General features: G+C 37.9%; 1 protein-coding gene across 7 annotated transcripts in view; it reads left to right on the forward strand.

The window, feature by feature from the left end:
- Positions 1 to 19,461, forward strand: part of MID1 (midline 1) — a 248,068-nt gene that overhangs the window by 161,040 nt on the left and 67,567 nt on the right. For 6 of the 7 annotated variants that reach the window (XM_048951145.1, XM_048951170.1, XM_048951163.1 and 3 more), the window contains exon 3: positions 12,921 to 13,004. The exons of the other annotated variant lie outside the window; for it this stretch is intronic. In XM_048951145.1, coding sequence (XP_048807102.1) covers positions 12,921 to 13,004 — 84 coding nt within the window. The remainder of the gene's footprint in view (positions 1 to 12,920; positions 13,005 to 19,461) is intronic. 7 annotated transcript variants of the gene reach the window in all.

The following is a 19,461-nucleotide window of genomic DNA, read 5'->3' on the forward strand; positions in this document are numbered from 1 at the left end:
GCCAGGACTGAGGTTGGCACATGGAGATACGCTGTGCAGCTCAAACATCTATAATATTTGCTGAATATACCAACATTGTCTTTGCTTGGGATGTTCAAAATCAAGCAGATACTGAAGTGCCAAGAGTTATGAAATGACTAGTACAACCATTTTCTTGGTTATTAAACTGTAAAACTAAAACAGGTGTCATCATGTCTCATCAGAAAATAGGTTTTACTTCTAATTTTTGTTAAAAGGAAACTTAAATTAACTTGTAAACTCAGGGGAAAGGAATTTGCATAGGGATCGAATCAGAGCCTTTAAATGTTTATGTTTAATAAGCCTTAGTATGCCCACTCTAATTAAGTGTATATGAAATATTACAGCTTAAAGCGTACTTTAGTTTAACAGCTCTGTTTCTGTCCTTTACATAGTAAGAATAGCTCCTGAGATTATGTTTCCAATATGAATATTCAGTATGATGAATCCGAATTGGATAGCCATGAATATTTAACATTACGCATTCCCAAAGGTGTTACCTAACTCTTCAGCTCAGGGACAGCTGATCAAATGAAGCCAACACAGTCCTTCAGATTATCTTCAAACAAAGTTCTTCACATTATCTTCTCATTTATTATTTTTTGTATTCCTTAGAGCATAACAATTAATGCCAAAGTTGCAATAACAGCAGCTGACAGCAAAAGACAGAAAAAGGGGAGGAAAAACTAAGCAAATTCTAAGGCTTTTGATGAAATACATTATTCGCTAAAGAAAGAAAAGTTTGGAGATCAAATGCTGAGATTAGAGATTGTCACATTCAACAGCAAAGATCACAGAACATACTTGATATGGAAGGACCATTAGAAAAAGTTCAGAGGTAGGTGTGAATTGCTGTTATGCTTCTGCTCAGAGAAAAAAAAATAGTTACTAGAGCTAACATTTGGCCTCAAGGTAAGTATTCTAGCCACATAACTCTGCTGTAGCAAGCCACTGATGTCTCCTGAATTTGAACTGCCAGAAGGGGAAGTGAAAAGAGAAATAGGCAGGGCGGGATTTGTAGGTCAGTCACGGATTTCATGTAATTCATTTGTTTATGTAGCTTTGCAAACCCAGAGCTGTCTGAGATTTAGAAAAACAAATATTCATGTCTTCTCAGAGGTTTGCCAAATGACAGAGTGCTGGCAGTCTTAGTGAGAGGCTGAATTCATTTGCTGCCATGTTGTTTTAGCTCACAATAGGCTTTACGGTTATCCTGGTTTACATATGTAATACCTTCTACACTGCTGAAGGCAATAGGGTGCCTCTGTCTTATGCCATAGCAAAAAAAACTGGTGCAGCAGTTGCTTAACAACTCCACTGGGATTTTTTAGCATTACTGGATGATGACTTTGATTTTGGCTTGTCTGCTCAGGTTAATTGGCTGATGTAAAGTTCTGCAGCACTGAGAAAATTCTGGCATAATCCTGAGCTTATTGAAAGGATCTGACAGGCTTTCTCCTACAATTTAATCAATAGAGTTGGGTGATGTTTTTAGTGACTGCAAGTTCATCGTAAATGGGGTTTTGATCTTAAAGCTATTCCCACTTTTGCATAAAACTGAAAAACAGACTTGGGATGAGGAAAAAATAGCCTGAAGATAAATTCTAGTCATGTCACCTTTCTTTAAGCCAGTGACTTAAGGATTAGAGAATCTGACTAAGTGTCTTTGAAATCATACCTCCCTGTGCAAAAGAGCAGTGTCTCTCAGGAGAAAGTCAGAGGGTATTTGGAGTGGGATTTTCTCATTCTTTCTTCACCGTGCTTTGTTTAATTCACTTGGATAGTAGAAAACTATAGCAGGGAGAGGGAGGTGATTATGCCCCTCCACTCAGCTCTTATGAGGCCCCATCTGGAGTACTGTGTCCAGACCTGAGAACCCTAGCACAAGAAATATGTGGAACTCTTGGAATGGGTCCAGCAGAAGGCCACTAAGGTGATCAGGGAGCTGGAGCATCTCCCGTATAAGGAAAGGTTGAGGGAACTGGTATTTTATAGCTTAGAGAACAGAAGGCACTGGGGAGACTTCATTGTAGCCTTCCAGTACTTGAAGGAAGAGTATCAGCAGGAGGGGGAATGACTGTTTACATGGGTTGATAGTGATAGGACAAGGGGGAATGGGTTTAAACTGAGACAGGGGAGGTTCAGGTTAGATATTAGGAGGAAGTTTTTCACTCAGAGAGTGGTGACACACTGGAACAGGCTGCCCAAGGAGGCTGTGGATGCCCCATCCCTGGAGGCATTCAAGGCCAGGCTGGATGTGGCTCTGGGCAGCCTGGTCTGGTGGTTGGTGACCCTGCACATAGCAGGGGGTTGAAACTAGATGATCATTGTGGTACTTTTCAACCCAGGCCATTCTGTGATTCTATGAAAACAACTCTTTCTCTGATTCTTTTTCTCAGTAAACCACAATAATATAGTTTGTTCCTTCTCCTGTGAATGAAGCCTCTTCTGTCCAGCCAGCCAAAGGCACTGGGTTCTACCATCCTCTAGATCCAGCCTGATGTCCTGACTGCTTTGGCCTATGTGCTACCCATGTGCACAGCCTTGACATGACAGCAGTGAAACAGTTTTAACAGGAAAGAAGTCCTTGGACATATTTGTCCTCCTGTATGGTTGTCCAGCAGACAGGAGGTTTGGTCTTTAGAAAACAGAGGTATCTAGATCAGTTTTGTTCTTTTCCCAGTTTATTAGGAACAGGACCAAAATAAAACAGTCACAAACCTACACAGGGCAGAATAAGGTAATATTCAGTAGGACAGTGGTTATGTTTGCCCTGTGTGAAGCTAAGACAGAACTCTGCTAAGACAGCAGAGGCTCCTCGCTATATGCTGTTTTATGTACTCCTTTACATTCTTCAAAGGAACTGTACATTAGGAGAACACTGACTTTTTTATTTATTTATTTTTGGCACAACGAATCTACAGACTTCTTAGATGAGGTTCAGCTAATTTACACACTAGCGGTAGTGAGCTGATATTTCCTTCAATGCTGAGACTTGGCAGCAAGGACCAGAAGGAAGTGTTTCAATCCAATATAAAAGAGAATAGCAAAAGGGAAAAAATGATACTTCCTATTTATTATGTGCGGAGAATAATATATGAGAAATAATTTCCACCCATTAAAATGTCCTTTTGTTCTTACAGCCTGTTTTGGAATTTACAGTCACTCCACTTTTGATCATTGTAATATCTTTGCAAAAGGACATTTTTTTCTCACGTCTTTGCATCTGCATCTTGCCTTTGCATCTGATGCAAACTGCTTACATTTGAAGCTCACTAAGAAGGATGCATTAGTAAAGAGTAAAGGTCAAAGTTTGGGCTATTTTAGCCCAGCTATTGCTGCTGGGTTTTCAGGATAGTGCTAGTCATTTTGGGATACCTTCATCTTCAAACAGATGACCAGCTGTAATTCAGAAAGAGCACTAATGAACCAAATTCTGGGAACACAGGTATTTAAATCAGCTTTCTTTGATTTTTGCAAATCCCACAGTTAAACGCCAGACTGAGAAGTTGCCTAAGCTTATCACAAAATTTAAGGAAAAAATTTCTGTGTTGAGCTAGCAGCTTTTTAGGCTATTGCATGAATTACCACTCTGATTAATGACTGGTATCTTTCTGCACAGCAAATCATAAATAACTGGAAAAGAAAGAAGGAAAGATTTTGCATTGTTCTTTTTTTCTACAACATCAATAATAAGCAGTGTTTCATTAGTTCATATAAGAGAAGATTTTTTTTTACTGAAAAATGTGGCTTGTCTGGAGAATTTTGTCTTACAAACTTCAGGAAACCATACTAGCAACTCACCCCACAAGTGTATTCAAGTCTCAGACCAATGAGTGCCTTCTGTTGTTTGTGAACCACGCTGTGGAAGAGCCGAGTTGCTCAAAGGCTATTTTGTTAGAGGCATTGCATATCTGATTTGGAAACTCTAGCATAGTGTGCAGCTTTACCACAGAAGGGACTGGAAGAGAAGCTAACAAGTCCCATGAAACTCAATACACCACATGTGAAAAGGAAGAAGAGAGAGATTGTTGATTGCCAAGGTTTTAAAAACAATCAAGAAATGGCAGTAGCTTATGTTCTAATGCTTTGGGAAAAGGTTGATTTTCATCCACTAATTTTTGATATAGCTTTGGAATAATAATCAAGCAATAAATCTCAAAAGAGCAGTACTCTTAGAGGGGTTTCTGCACTCGCAGGTTCATTGCAGCAGGCTTCTACATCCAGAAGCGTACAAGTTTCTTTACCAGCCTGTGGGGAGCAATCCTAGGAATTGAAATTATCCAAATAAGCAACACGGAAAAACTTGTGTTTCTGATTTGTTCAGATATTTAGTTGATTTTGCTTTATTAAAACTAACCACTGTTAAAATGAGCTTCTACTTCTGAGAAACATGGGAGTCTAGTTTCTACAAGCATTTCCATCCAAAATGCTACTATTCTACTTTCTGTGGCTTAGTTAGAATGGACTTCTTTCTGATATTCTTGTAAACAGCTGATGGCAGCAAAAAGCATTTATCCTTTTCAGGAAAATAAGACCTTACTGATTTATGTGGAATTTCTTAATGATCAGTAGGCTGTAGTGCTAGTTTTTACCCAACTTTCTGGCAGATTTTAGCTTGTATACTAATAGCGCATCTTTTCTGTGGCAACTCTGCATGTGATCACCAAGGATATTCTCTTTTAGCTTTGTCCATTATGCTTAAATGGAATTCATGGGAGAGATGGGATGAAGAAATCTCTTGTGGTTCCATGACTCTGGCTAAAGCTAAGTACAGGTACATATATATTATTATTACATATATTTCATATTCTTGTCCCTGGCAAGTTTGTAATATAAAACTTACATAAACACATGCTTTCTAGGGCAAGTACTCTCCTTCTGGCTAGAAAAGTTGTCCAAGGAAATTTTAAAGACTACAAAAGAGTTCCCAGAGTTTTCATATGGTGTCTCCAATGGATCATATGCTTCTAATTTGTCTGTTTCATGTGAAGTCCCAAGCATCTTTGGGATTTCCAGCTAGCACCACCCACGCACGTGCATGATGCTCTTTACTCAAGCACAGAAATTCTGATGCTATCAGGACATGCTGACCTTCCTGAACATGAGCTATATTATTTGTTGATTGTCAGCTGCATAATAAGCCTTCAGTAGGTCCACAAGAAGGATCAAATGCTGCTCAGGTGGCCCCTGCAAGTCAAATGATTCCTGTGTGCCCTAAATATAAAAAATGTAGTAAATATAAAGCAAATGTTCACAGCCTTTTGATCAGGGAATTCTGCCTAGAAATACTAGAGCCCTCTCCTATCTAATACAAACTTCTTGCCTCCCTGTATGATCTATGTGATATGCAGACATAGGTGGAAATGAAAAGAACATCAGCTTTCTATCTACAAAGAGCTTTTTCCATTGTGAGAATAGTCCATTTTACTTTGGCTGACCCACTTAACAACACTACGTGTTGATAGTTTCTTGTCGGGGAAATACCTCAAATAAGTATGTAAGTTTTATCTAAATACATTGGTTATATTGGTCTTGAAAGAAAAAGAATGAGTGTGAGGTGCAAAAAAAAAAAAAAAACCTGTCACCAAGCTATGGTAGTGCATCTGCTTTTTATTTAATTCATTTGAACTAGTAGCCTATGAGGTTATGATGACAAGAGTTGGAAAATATGTTGAGTCCTTCTGCTAATGATTCCAATTCACACAATACTGTTTTGGTAGAAACTTGAATTTATAGAATGACTTTTTTACTCTATCCACTTATTTTATTTCAGGTCATAGAGTCACAACATACATGAAATGAGGAGTATCTGCTTCAAAGAGCAGAAATTATGTCTTATGAATTCTCTTACTTTTGAATAGCCTAATGCATTTTTGTTTTATGAGAGGATAGTTGGCATGTCTCTGAAATTCATGATTCTAATCAGTTTCAAAATGCTTCAGGGGAAGATACTTGGTGGGCCTATTAGATTTTTATTGATTTCTTATTCTTGAGCACATGAAGGTTTATGGTCTTAGTACTGTCAATCTCACTGAAAATTCTAACCTGCTATTTGATTGCTTGATCTGGTAGCATACAAATTAAATATTGAAAGTCTGCTTCTAATGTTTAAATGCTACATAAGTATTTCAGGGCAGATTTGTTTTTTGCTCAGTCAACTTCATAAAATTACAAAACAGAGAGGGAGAGGAAGGAATAGAAACCAGCATAGCAAACATTTGAAAAGTGAGTATATAAAAGCCCTGTTAAAGGCCCCAGTCCTGCACAAGATAATTTTGCTGTTGATTTAAATGGGAGCAAGAATTTGCCCTTTAGCAGAATGAGCGCTTACAAGATACAGGACTGTCATTATGTAAAATGGTACTGTGTACTTGCTGTTTTTTTCATATCATGGAAAAGACCCAAGAAACAAAGACCCCCAGGCTAGCATTTAATGTCTAAAATAAGTTTTGTAAACCTCTTATTTTTATTGGCAGCCTGCAGTCTGTTGCAGATGACAAAAAAAAGGGGGGAAGGGGGTCTGCAGGGAGGTAAAACATGAGTTTTTCATGTCTAGGGATTTGGCAGAGAATGAACACAAGATTGTCAATTAAGCATCTGATGTACAATAGGTGATTTCACAAAGCACCTTTGCAATTTGGCTGCCTTGTTTGGAAGAGGCATAGGGATTAATGGGCCCACAGTGGATTACTTAACATCACCCTATAGAAACCTGCCTCTGTAGGTCAAATCTGAAGTTAATTCTCAGTAAGAGTTGCAGTTTCTTTTGTGTAATTCTGAGAGTACAGCAGGGGATGTCTACTTCAACTCAATACCTACTTCAGTCTGTTAGTATTGCTGTGAAATATGTTTGCTGCTCTGAAATACACTGAAGAACTCAATGAATAAAAATTTGACTCTCAGTAAGAGACATTAAATTTAATTCATCTGCAAAAAATCTCTGGCAGCAGAATTATCGTATTGAATACAACTATAAAAACTATGTGTTATAGTTAGGCAGACAGAAATAGTATTATATTACTCTTTTTGATTATAATTCCTTACAAAGCATTATCCTTTTTTTTTTTTTTTTTTTTTTTAATAATCCATTTTTATTGGGGTGCTTCAGGTAATGTACCTGTTCTTTAAAAGGTAACATCATTCCTTATTCAAGGCTTGTTGGCTTAAATGGAAAAGGCCCAAGCTGAGCTCAGTGACTGCTGAACAAATTCTGCAGGGAATCAATGGCTAAACACACACAAAATTTAGAGGGATTAATTTGGGTGGTTTGTCTTCATCTTGAGTAGTAAAGTCCCAGGTGAGGTCCAGGCAGTCAAGGGCTACGTATAAACCATTTAAGAACACTGCAACAAAACCTACATGCTTAGGCTGAACACTTAATTGAGCAATGAAATGCCCATCTACCATGAACATTGTCCTGTGAATTAGGTATCTGACTTTTATTTATTGATGAACTCCTCTACAAGCCTGAATAATATCATCATATTTTGCTTTTCTCATGTATTTTTTGTCTCATTCCATGCAAAATATGTCTTGAGTAGTTCATGTTGAAATGTTTAAAACACTGGGTTTTTCTAAGATTCTTTTGTTTGATTGGGAGAAAAAAACTCTTCCAGATTACTCTTTGTTCTGTATTCATTCACCTATTTTATTCAAATTTTACAAGGTGGATTTCATGCCTGCTCTGGTTTTTCAAAGATCCATGGGTGCTCTACCATATGTAGATGATTGAGGGCCCAGTTCTAAAGATTAGGTCTTCATAGGTATGATTCTACAGTGGGCGATGAAACAGTATGTGTATTTAATCCTGGTGTGCAGTTGCATGCGGGATCATGCTCTCATATATGAATATTTAGTTCAGTTATGTTTGATGCAAGTGTTGCACCTCTTAATCATGTTTTGTAACTGACAACCAGTAAGCTTTACAAAAAGATTATTTTCTCTCTTGTAAGCATTGGCAGAAGGTGTTGTGGTTAACAAAAAAACATATTCAGAGACAAAATAATTTAAAACCAAAACAACAAAAAAAACTGCTACTAATTTTATATTTTCAGGTAGTTCCTTCCATGGCATAATTAGACCTGAGAAGGGATCTCTTACACTATGGAGAACCTACCCAATGCAGCCTTATAGTGCTTCTTTCTTGCTCATCACAATCAAACATGAAAGGCAGCTTATTGCTACGGTGCAAATATAACAATTTCAGAATTAGAGCTGTATTCCTTAAAAGAACATTCTTTGAGGATTGTGCTGAAACAACAAAAATTATCAGTTGTTCAGTCTTAGGAATTTGCTTGCCAGTTTCCTTAAAGAAGAAAAAGACAACCCCAGTTGTGAAGTCTTCTTCAATCTGTCTTCACTCAGACTTGCCATTTTGGGTATGGATAAGTGATATGGGATCATCACCTGAAAGACGTCAGAGCAGTCCAATGCATGTTGCATACACATAAAAGTGACTGTGCACTCTGTGGTATATTTGACAGACAGCATTTAAATGCTCCTCATATTATCTAAATATAAAATACAGAAGCTTTCTAGGAAGTGAGTTGTGAATGGTAAAAAAATAATACAGTGTAACAACCCCACATAATGAGTATATATGGTACGTAGTGATCTGTTGTTGTTTCCAGTGGCACTATTTGCAAGAGTAAGGATGACTCATATGAAGGCTCATGGGATCAAGGCCATGGCTGCTGTTCCAAAGACTAAGCAGAACTGCTAAGTATTTACCAGGAATGCCTACAACCTGCATTTTTGTATTTATTTTTTTTACCACTGTGCAAGAAACAACAAACTGAAAGCATTTTTCCTTTCTGTTTGGCATATTTTGAATGCCAAGTGATGAAGCTACATACACATGTTCAAAAAAAGGAACATACTTATTTAAACATAGAGGTGTGTAACACATCATAGAACCACTGCAAAACAATAAACAACAGAACAATCTATTTGTTGTCTTCTAAATTTCGCATTATCCTATGTTTAAATAAAAAAACCAAACATTAAGTCTTAAAGAATTGTGTGTGCTGCTTATAAAGCATTACAGCTAGCATATTGTCATTACAAAGTAGGAGTGTAGCATGCCCTAAATGTGTATACAACCCCAGCATTAGGGATGGCCCCTCTTGCCACTAGCTGTGATCGTTTCCTTGTTCCTCTGAGTTGCCATCAAAGGTTGCAGAACAGATCACAAAGATACATTTTTTGTACCTTGCAGTGGATTACACCTTAAAAGAAACCTCAGTCATTCAACTTCTGGAGAATTCTGGAGACTGAAAAATAATTTGGACACTGACAGGTCCAGAGCTATGATCTCTTGATTTTCATCTGGATTTTTAAAATAAACTTTGAAGTTGATAGAATAAGAAAAAGCTTTGTTCGAACTTCAAAGAAAACCACAAAATCGAACAGGAGCAATGTGACACTGCAGAACTTCCCAGTGTTGTTCCATTGCTTCCATTGTACTCTTCTCCTGAAGCACTTCAAAATCATATCTATTCTTATACTTTCTGTGAGTATACCCTCTGTTCCTCACACCCATAGTCATTGCCAAGCCTTGAGAATGGAACCTGGTTTTCTTTCTTTTGTGAATAGGGAGGTAAGAGTATTGTGCTCATAGATTAAATTGTAAACAATGCTGCTTCAAATAACTGGGGAAAAAAAATATCTGAAGTCCTGTCTGGGTTTCAGATTTGGATAACCTGTTTTATTTCAAAACTTTCAAACAAACAAAGAATCTGAACAAATGTTTTCTTTCTAATTGTGCTAGATAGAAGTATCCTAAAAGTCTGACAAAGCATTATGTGTTAGTGGAGCAAATAGAGCAACCTGAAACTGTGCAAACAGTGAATACTGCAGTGTAACTTTTAACAGAAAAAGTCAGTGTAGAGCACAGGCAGACTAGATAAGCTTTATTTTTGATCAAGAGCCAAAATCATCAGGAAAATAACGACATTAATGTAGTATCCTTTTCTTTTTCTTTTTTTTTTCTTTTTTTTTTTTCCCTCCATAGAGAACATGAGATAAGCATTGGAGACAGTTGCTATTTAAGCAGAATTATAATTAAATTACTTTCATCTGGTTAAAACAAAGCTAAGACTAAATGAAATAAAATCATACACACTCCTCCCATCTTTACCCTGAATATTTCACAAATTATCTTCTATCATCTGTTGTCTTATATTCTATTTCATTTTTCTCTCTACAAGAAAAATAACCTTTAAATATAGTCCAATGTTTGCATACAGGGCTGCTTTTAATGCTATAATTTAGTTCAGCAGTTTACTATCATTTAAGAACTAGAAACTGAATCTCCTCTCAGTTGCATACATGAATAGGCCACAAAGATTCAATTTTCAATTTTCATTCTGGCATAAAATTTTGAATAGAGAGACTTATTTCCCTTTTATCTCTTATCTCCCCCCCCCCCCCCCCCCCCCCAATATAATGCTGTTTTTAATACAATTGCTGTGGAGAAATTCAGAAATATCTGTAATATCTGGAGGGAAAGAGAAAAGAAGAAGCACCCCCAAAACTTTCAAAAATGATTAGGGAAAATTTTTGACACTTTGACCTGTAATGACATTTACGGGGCTTGGCAGCTTATCTCTGAGAGCCATAGCTCAGCACCCAGTACACTCAGTTAGTGCTTCTCATCAGCTTGCTTGGTTTTACAGCATTGCCATTGAGATCAGCCAGGAACAAGCTCAGAGGGGGAAGGAGCTGGGGGAGAAACAAACACTGCCTGAAACAAGAATAAAAATCTCTGGGGTCTGAAGAAACTCAGCGCTCCAGTTTTCAAATACAAATCCATTTCTCACATTTAGTCCCCTTAGCTAGAACAAAGCTTGGTAATTCAGGGCAAGGTCACTTCAGGCTTTGAGCTTCCTAGGCAATGAAGACTGTATTTTGTTTATTCAGAATATTAGTCGTATATGAAGGAATTCAAAATAGCATTAATAAAAGGGGATAGTAGTACTTTATTTTTAGCACTAGTTTTTTGTTTTACATTTAAACTGCACCTAGTTCTGATTTGTGACAAGACTCTGCTACAAGAGGCAGGAAAAAAAAAAAAGCATAGAATGTCTGTTAATTTCATGACTTTTTTAACTTAGGAACATTTGCTATATTCCTCCAATTGTAAATGATTGTGTTGTTGTTTGTAAATACACTCTATCATATTTACATATAGAGCTCATAAATTAGTTTAATTTTGCTCAACTATCACTCATCAGCAATCAGTTGGTTATCTACAGGTTACAGCTAGTAATCATTATTTACATTTTAGCCTATATTCTTCACTGTTTAAGCAAAGTAATATATGAATAAATGTCCCTGGAGAAAATTGTTACTGCTTGACTCTGCCTTTAATTACTACGAATTTATTTTAACTTCACAGTTATTCACTAGTGACATTTTATTTGCAGTATAATGTCTTATGCAGTATGGGAGGGAGGAAAGGATTTTCTAGCAGCTTATAATTCGGAGTTTGGCTTTTCCAAACTCATTATCTGAAAAATGATTGTTTTTTTTTGCTGTATATTTGCTTAGTTTTGTATAGTTGGAAGTTTAAGGACAGTCTTATGTTGTAGAATTGGCGTAGTTCAGATAGGTAGCTGTTTGCATACTTACGACATTGATATCTGGTTCCTGTCAGTTCATGGTTAGCCCTGAAGTGATCAGGAAGTTGGACTCAATCTCTGTAGGTCCCTTCCTTTCCTTTCCCTTCCCTTCAAATTTATCCTGTTTTCCTCCATGCTCAGTGATTCCGTTTTCTTTTCTTGCAGAACTTTTTTGAAATCCCATAGGCCTTGTCCCATCCTCATGCTGTAGGCTGAGCAGGAAGCAGTGCAACTCAGGGGGTCTTCCAAAATAGCAGCATGATTCTGGCAAACGAGTAGCTCCTACAAATCAGCTCTATTCATACCACAGTGAGGTTTCACTTCACTACCCAACAGTCAATTTTAATGAACTTTGTAGGACATCAGCATTATCCAAGACTTGTCTCTTATTTTTTAAAGCTAGGTGGTTAGTTTGGAAGCTGCTGGGGAAGTGGCAGATAGCAGCAGGCAGCCAGGTCAAAGATGGAAGGATGATTTAAATGAAAAACTGTTGGAAACAAAACAGAGTATTGGGAAATGCTATTAACATGACTGCAGGACAGACACCTGATGAAGCCCTGCTCTCCAGAAATGTTAAAAAGCTACTTTTTCACTCCCTGTTCTTCCCTGCTTCCAAGCACAACCCTACACAGTTGGTCAGACCAGAGTTTTGCAGAGATTAGCTACTTTATTTGCTGAACTTCTCAGTGGCGCTGATACTTGCGGAGAAACATATTCTGAGCATATTCACATTCTACAAGTACAATTTGTTTGCCTAGAAATACAAAGAAGCCATAACATTCAAATATGATATTCTTGACTAGCTGAAATCTGACTGACTCCTTGCCTGTGGGGCTAGAGGCAAGATGCTTTGTGTGACAAAGCATTTGGATGCTACAATGGGGAATGCATACCAGCTGTCTTGAGCTTAAGTAGGATTTCAGAGTTATTCAAGAGCTGGGTTGCCTAAATGTAATACTTCATGGGGGCCTCATTTTTCTGTTATCTTTTGAAATCCATGCCTTGTAAAAGTGTCCTTCAAATCTGAGGTAACTAGAAAAGCAAATCAGTAAAGTCTCTGACTAAATATATCTTAATTTTCAGAACTATAATAATGTCAACAAGTGTAAGTCTTAAGAAAACACTGTGGGTTTCCCCTACATTGAAAAACACTATGGGATTTTGTATGAGGGAATCTTTTCTGGATCTTTGTTTCAGTACCAGTCTCCGAGTCACTTACCACATACTGACTCTGCTATCTGATTTCTTTCTGTGTCAATCCCTTTCTTTCTCACCAAGGAACTAACCGCATTCTGGAGTCCAGACCTTGCTGAGATTTCAGGAGCTGTGACAGTATCACTCTGTAGTACAGTGGTAGGCCAGGTAAGGACACCTGTATTCGTAAATCAGTTTCCTAAACACAAGTATATGCTTATCCAGTAATGAGTAACTTTTCAGTGGCCATGTCAAATAAATGCTGTCAGAAAATGGAAGTAAATGAGGGCATTATTTATTATACTTTAAAGAAGAACAAGTCGTTTGGTCACATATGGAAATCTAAAGTAGATATTAGAAGGCAAGTGAGACATAATGATAGCACAGATCTTTATGCCAAGATTTTTAATATGTTAAAAATAAGCAAATAGTATATCATTATTACATCATTAGGTTCAATGAGTGAGTAACAGATCAGCCTGAAATTGGAGCTGACTGACCGTTTTGAAATTGAGTCACTGCTTATCAAAGAGAAAAAGTTATACACTTCAGCGTACAGCTTTATGAGAACTGACACAGGTTAAACAGTTATTCCTTCCCTTCCTTTCTTCATTGCATCCAGTATCAGATGTTCACTTCATGTTTTTCGCTAGTAAATTCCCCACTCCTTTTAATATCACAGCACTGGTAGAAAATTGTGATCTATATCATTATGTTTTACAGAGCTTAAAGGGATTCAGTGATTCGTGACCATTTTTCAGTGACGCCATGAGCTGCTGGCTGTGCTGTGCAGATAGCCTAGCAGATTTCAACCCTTCAGCACCTTGCTTTCCCTGCTCTGCCACAGCTCATCACTTCCTCAGTTTTTACACTGAAGTTACCAATAGTAGTTGTATTGCAAACTGCATTTCTTATACTGGCTGAAAGCACATTCTTCTTCCTTTGTTTCTGGTCTTGCTGGTTTGTTGTTCTGGCCCCATAGAGTGGTACTAGAAGTGAGGGGCAGTGAGGAGGGAGACCCATACTTCTTCAGCTGGCCTTGTCAGCACAGCCTGCAAATGCCAATATCATGCTGAAATAAGGACTATTTGTATTGTTTATTGTTCATGTAACTCTTCTATTTAATGGGTTCCAATCAGGCTGCAGTATAGTTGACTGGTACGTGCACAGAATTAATTTCTATCCCTGCGCAAGCTGTCAGAATACTGGCTGCATAGAACTTCATTTGAAGAAAAAAAAGATAATAAATAAAAGGAAAAAGAAAGCAAGCAAAACTCAGAAAAGTTGTGCAAAGCACATGCAGACAGCCCAGGCCCAGACTGCTGCAGGCTGCAAGGAGAGCAGGTTCAGGGAAGTGCACCCTGGGGCAACGGTTCTGCTCCCCTCCACACTGCAGGACCAGTCCTGACCATTAGAAAAGTGTGACTCCCATCTCCTAGTTTGAGTGTGCCCTCCTGTTGTCTCTCCTCTAGTTAGTCCCTAATGCCATCACTGCATACACAGGCTACGTGTTTGTAAAGGGCCTAACAGTGAGGAGGCACTGCCACCCCACACGTGTCACTGTCACAGGTGGCAGCTGTGGGTGGGCACTGCCCTCAGACCAGTTTGGCCTTGCCTCCTTAAATACAGTGAGGCTGTGTTTCTTTTTTCCCTTACAGGTGAATGAACTGAAACTTGCAATGATGTGAAGTGGCAAAGGCCATGGAATAAACCACTCCTGGGAATAAAAGTCAAGACAAAATATGTGAAAACTTGTTCTGCAGTTTGTTTCCTACCAGCTTGATGCAGAGCCGCAATAATGCAGCTCTCATAAGAAGCTTTCTTATTTGCCAGATACTGTCAGGGATGCTTTTTCTTGAAACAACTCAAGGAAGTAATACAGCAACCCGATAATTTAGAAAGTGTGCTGCTGTGCCCTAAAGCTGTATGCCATTTCTACAATCTCTGAAAGAAAATAGAAGATATTGTTTTGTTTAAGTGTTTGGGTTGTTGTTGTTGTTGGTTTGTTTTTCATAAGGGAATTAGGATTTGCTGAGTAGGATTGTGTGGGTTAAGTCAAACATACAAATTCTATATTAAAAAGCAGGTTTTCTTCTGGACAGTGACTTACCCCTTAAGCAAATGAGAATACCTAGTAGTATAAGAGAAATAGTGAGCACTATAAAAATACTGGGGAAGAGCATTCTGTGTATAGTATGCATTAGTTGAATACTGAAATACCTCTAAACCATTTAGTAGAGTCAGACTGGCTTTTTTAAGTGGTCTCAACTTGTATCAGGGTGTAAAGAACACAGACATGTTTGGTGAGAGTGTTATTAGCACCCAGAAATATCTTTATTTGTACACTAATCTCAATAGATTTGGCCCCATTGCAAGATAAAAGGAAATAGGCTTTGATGTAGAAACAGAGGCAGCTGAAAAGAGTGAGTTTTTTCCTGATATTTAGGAGCTTACACTTCTTTTGAAGGTAATAAACATTAAGTATAAACAAGCCTCTATCCTAGATACCTGGTTCTCTGGGCATTTTTGAATAATCCACAGAGAATACATTTGCATTTTCAGCCAACATACCTCTGTCAATACAAGTCAGCATACTGAGTTGGTGATAACACCTCTGCTTCTTTATCTTGTTAGAATGTTTATGAGAGTCCCAGAACTGCACTTGCATAAGGAGTGGAAATCAATGTAGTTTAATGTCTGTCCACATTGCCTATATCAACCGTGGTCTTAACGGATCACAGGGACAGCTGCCTGTAATCACATCCTTGACTCCTTGACTGGATTGTATCTGGTAATAAAGGTGAAATAAAAACTCAAGTGAACCCAACACATTTGTAATAACATTTTAACAATCTTGTGAAGCACTTTCATAGTCATTTCATCTTTTGCAGCTTGTTTTTACTGTGAGGCAAGGTGTTGACTGGTGTTTGGATGCAAGTTCTGAAAGCCCTGTTGCTGTAGGATCGTGCAAGATACTAGTGAGAGAGGGCAGGGTGTCTCAGGGCAGCACAGGCTGGGAGAATGTCCTGGCAATAGGGCTAATTTGTGGGTGAGTTCCTGCAATTCAGTTTGTGGCTTAGCCTCAGGGCTGAGCCAGGTCTCTCACTGTGACCCCAGGTGCTGGAGGTGGCAGCATCTCAGGCCAACTTAAACTCTTAAATTCGCTGCGTGCCCGCTGAGTAGCACACTACAAAATTCCTCCTGTTGTTTTCTGACCCATTTTTCTGTTGATAAGTTATATAATCTCTTTGCTAATTCTTAACTTCTGGTCTTTCACTATATTTAAATTAAAATTTTTATAGTAAAAAGTATTTTATAATTATAAATTATAAAACTTTCTGTAATTTATAGTGAAACTATACATAAAGTACTAAAAGGGTACTTTACTGTCCTGTATTAGCCTGAAATCTCCACGCTCTTCTTGCTTTTAATGTAACCTTCTAAGAGGCTCATGTAGAGCCTTAGGCTTGTATGTCTGATTAAGTAGTGCAACCTCAAAAATATGATGTCTTTGGGACATTTGTCATAACAACTCCATTAAATTACCTTATCTGTTTTTAAAAGTCAGTATCAGTGGCACAGTTAGCAGAGACATATTCTCAGCTGACATAAGTAACTTTGTCAGAGCCACAGTTTACATCAAGCAATGATCTGCTCCTTAAAAGCAGATGCTTAAAATCCTGGGTACTTTCCAATGCGAGAAATTGCAATAGGCCATAGCTGTCATATATTTTGTGAGAAGATGCATTTTGTGAAATAATTGTAATGGGGAAAACTAAGCCACGCTAATTTCAGCTTTGACTGGCAATGTCATGAAAAAGAAAAAGAAAGTGAAAGGAGAAAAGGGAGAAACTACAAATTCTACAGTCTTCTATTTGTGGAGAATATTAATAAGAAGCTTGCAGACTAATTATAGCTGACACACTGTGTTATACATTATACTTGGTAGCAGGTAATAGGAAATAATGTTTTCTTCTTGCAGAGACTAAAGACCTGATGCTTAAACTATAATATTGTTAGTGAAAATGGAAACCAAGCAATTGTTTTTAATTGCAACGTTTTACTAATTAAAAACTGAATTGGGAGAACAAGTATTTCGTTTTGGTTTCCTTTTCAAAGAAAGATGTGGTGAAATACAAGATTTGTAAAAACGGAAAGGGATTGGTAATTCAAAAAATAAAGGATCCTTTGATATTTCTGTTTTTTGTTTTTTACACAAGAGAAGCATTTCCAGGGGTAATCATTGAACTGCTAATGTTTTTTACTTCTTACTTTCTGTGTATAAGCAGAATTCCCAAGTTTGAAGAAAAGAAATGTGAGAAACAATTAAAAACAGAGTGTTGCCTCTACTGGTTTCATTTATATGAAGCTGTTGTAATGTACAATTGTGTTTCTCAGCTGATATCTTAGGGTTCATTTGAGAACTGTGGAAATACTCGCTGGAGCTGAGGTTTTTTCTCTGTGAATACAAGTCCACACAAAGACCATTATTAAGCTTGCAAAGATTATTCATCTAGAGACCTCCGCTTCAGTGGGAGGCTAATTTCTATTCCCATTTTCTTCTGATAAGCTCAGTCTTCCCCTTTCCTGATGTGCATTCCCTGTCTCCTTTCCTTCTCAGATCCTTTTTGTATATCCTCAGCATTTGTGTCCTGAGAGTACCATCTCCCTGGTTCTACAACCATATATATTCTAATCCTTTTCCTTTGGATGCCATTCTGTTTAGACCTTCAGGAATGCTGTATTTTCAGTTAGACCCCTCTTCCACACTGCTGGTCTGCTCAGCTCACTGCTCCTCAGTCCTGTGTCTTGCCCTAGTAGCTCAGTCTCCCTGGATTTATTTTTCCAATCCCAGCTATTGCCTCAACCCAGTAGTTCCCATTTGCTGATTGGCCTCTAACTAGTGCCAGCCTTCCCTGATCGGTCTTTGGTTATACTTCTATCTCCTGCCAATTTAATGCTCAATCTCCTCTAGCCCTTTCTTATTTCTAGTTATTATTTCTAGAATCTACTCTTTATTTTACCATTTCACTCTTTCTGGCTGTACTTTCAGAGGGGCTTCCAGCTCACCTGACTCCCAAATGTCTCTCTTCTCTCACTCCTCTTTTTCAGGACTCCGTCACCTTTTCTTCCCAGCACCAGAATCATTTCCAGCCTCACCAGGATCACTTGTCATCTATTCCTAGCCTACCAGATCCCATGCCTTTGCTGAACTTTCTGTCTCTCATGAAACTGTGGAACTTGCTTCATTTTAATTAGTTCTTTGCACAAGCAAGTGGGTACTCATGGGAGGGGAGCAGAGAATGCCAGGGAAGCAAAGCAAACCCTCTGCTATTACATGGGGAATATGACCCCGCCATGGGTCATCGGGTAGGAGAAATCATTACCAGAATATTATAATTTGGCTTGAGTAGCCCTGCTCAGTGCTGTGATAATAAGTGTGCCATGTATGGTACACGTATCATTCAGGTGATGGCAGAATTTAGCCCTTTTGTATAGCAAAACAACTACTTTTTAACGCTTGCTGCAGGCAGGTGTAATAAATTCACAGATTTCTGAAGTCAGGCATTACCACTGTGATTGCAGAATTTGATCTACTGTGCAACAGACTGCAAACTTTTACATACTAATTCTTTTATTTCACCTAAACCCCACTGTTGAACAAGAAGTTATCCATTAATGTATCTGCGCTACCAATATGGCTATTTTCAGATGGCTGTTTCCTGGGTTGTATTCCAGAGAAGCTGAGCCTAATGGTCATGATGACATGACTGTGTCCTAATGGGAACACTGCTGGCAAAACATTCCAATTAAGAGGGGATGTATTGAGCTGAAATAAATGATTTAAGTGGTGATCAGCCTGGTGTGAAATTATAAACTCCATTGTTAGTATCAAAATGTCTAATTACATCCAGAATAGCACTTACATTTTAAAAACTGTGGGACTGAACTGAAAATGCTTTTTGCAAGACCTTCAAGGACAAACGAAGAGCATGCAATTTTTAGTTTGCATTTTTATTTAATTAGTGTATTATTTCAGCACAAAGTATTATATAGCATTTTGTTTCTGTTTCTTTCATATTTTCTTTAATTGTCCTAAGTAGAAGACATGTACTGTAAACTTTTGAAAGATTTAATTATTTCAGTTCACCTCAGTAGCATTTTGACAGGAAACATGCAAACAAAAAAACAAGCAAACAAAAAACCACTAAGAACAACAATTTAATGGAAAAGAGAAAAAATAGGCAGCCAAGCTATTCAGGGAAAACTGAGAAACAGGAACAAGAATTATATGAAGTGTGCAAGTCATTTAGGCAATGCTCTTTTCTTTACTCCTTTCTAACACCAAATACTGAGATCTCTTAATTTAATTTGTACTCCTCTGTGAAGCAATCTACACATTTTAAGATTTTTCTTCCTTTTGCCCTACAGCCTTCATGTTGAGCAAGCAAATGTTAAAAGCAGAGTTGAATCTGTTCTCTTAATTGATGGGTTTTTAAATTAAAGCTCTTCAGAAGTTTCGTGCCATCAGGAGAACTAAGTAACAATTGTCTGGTACCGCTTGCTGACTGATCAAGTCTCGAAAATGAGGTGACAACTTTTCCACCCTTGCTTGGAGTGCCCG

The sequence above is a fragment of the Lagopus muta genome, chromosome 1, assembly GCF_023343835.1.
Source record: "Lagopus muta isolate bLagMut1 chromosome 1, bLagMut1 primary, whole genome shotgun sequence".
In the NCBI taxonomy this organism is placed as follows: Eukaryota; Metazoa; Chordata; class Aves; order Galliformes; family Phasianidae; genus Lagopus; species Lagopus muta.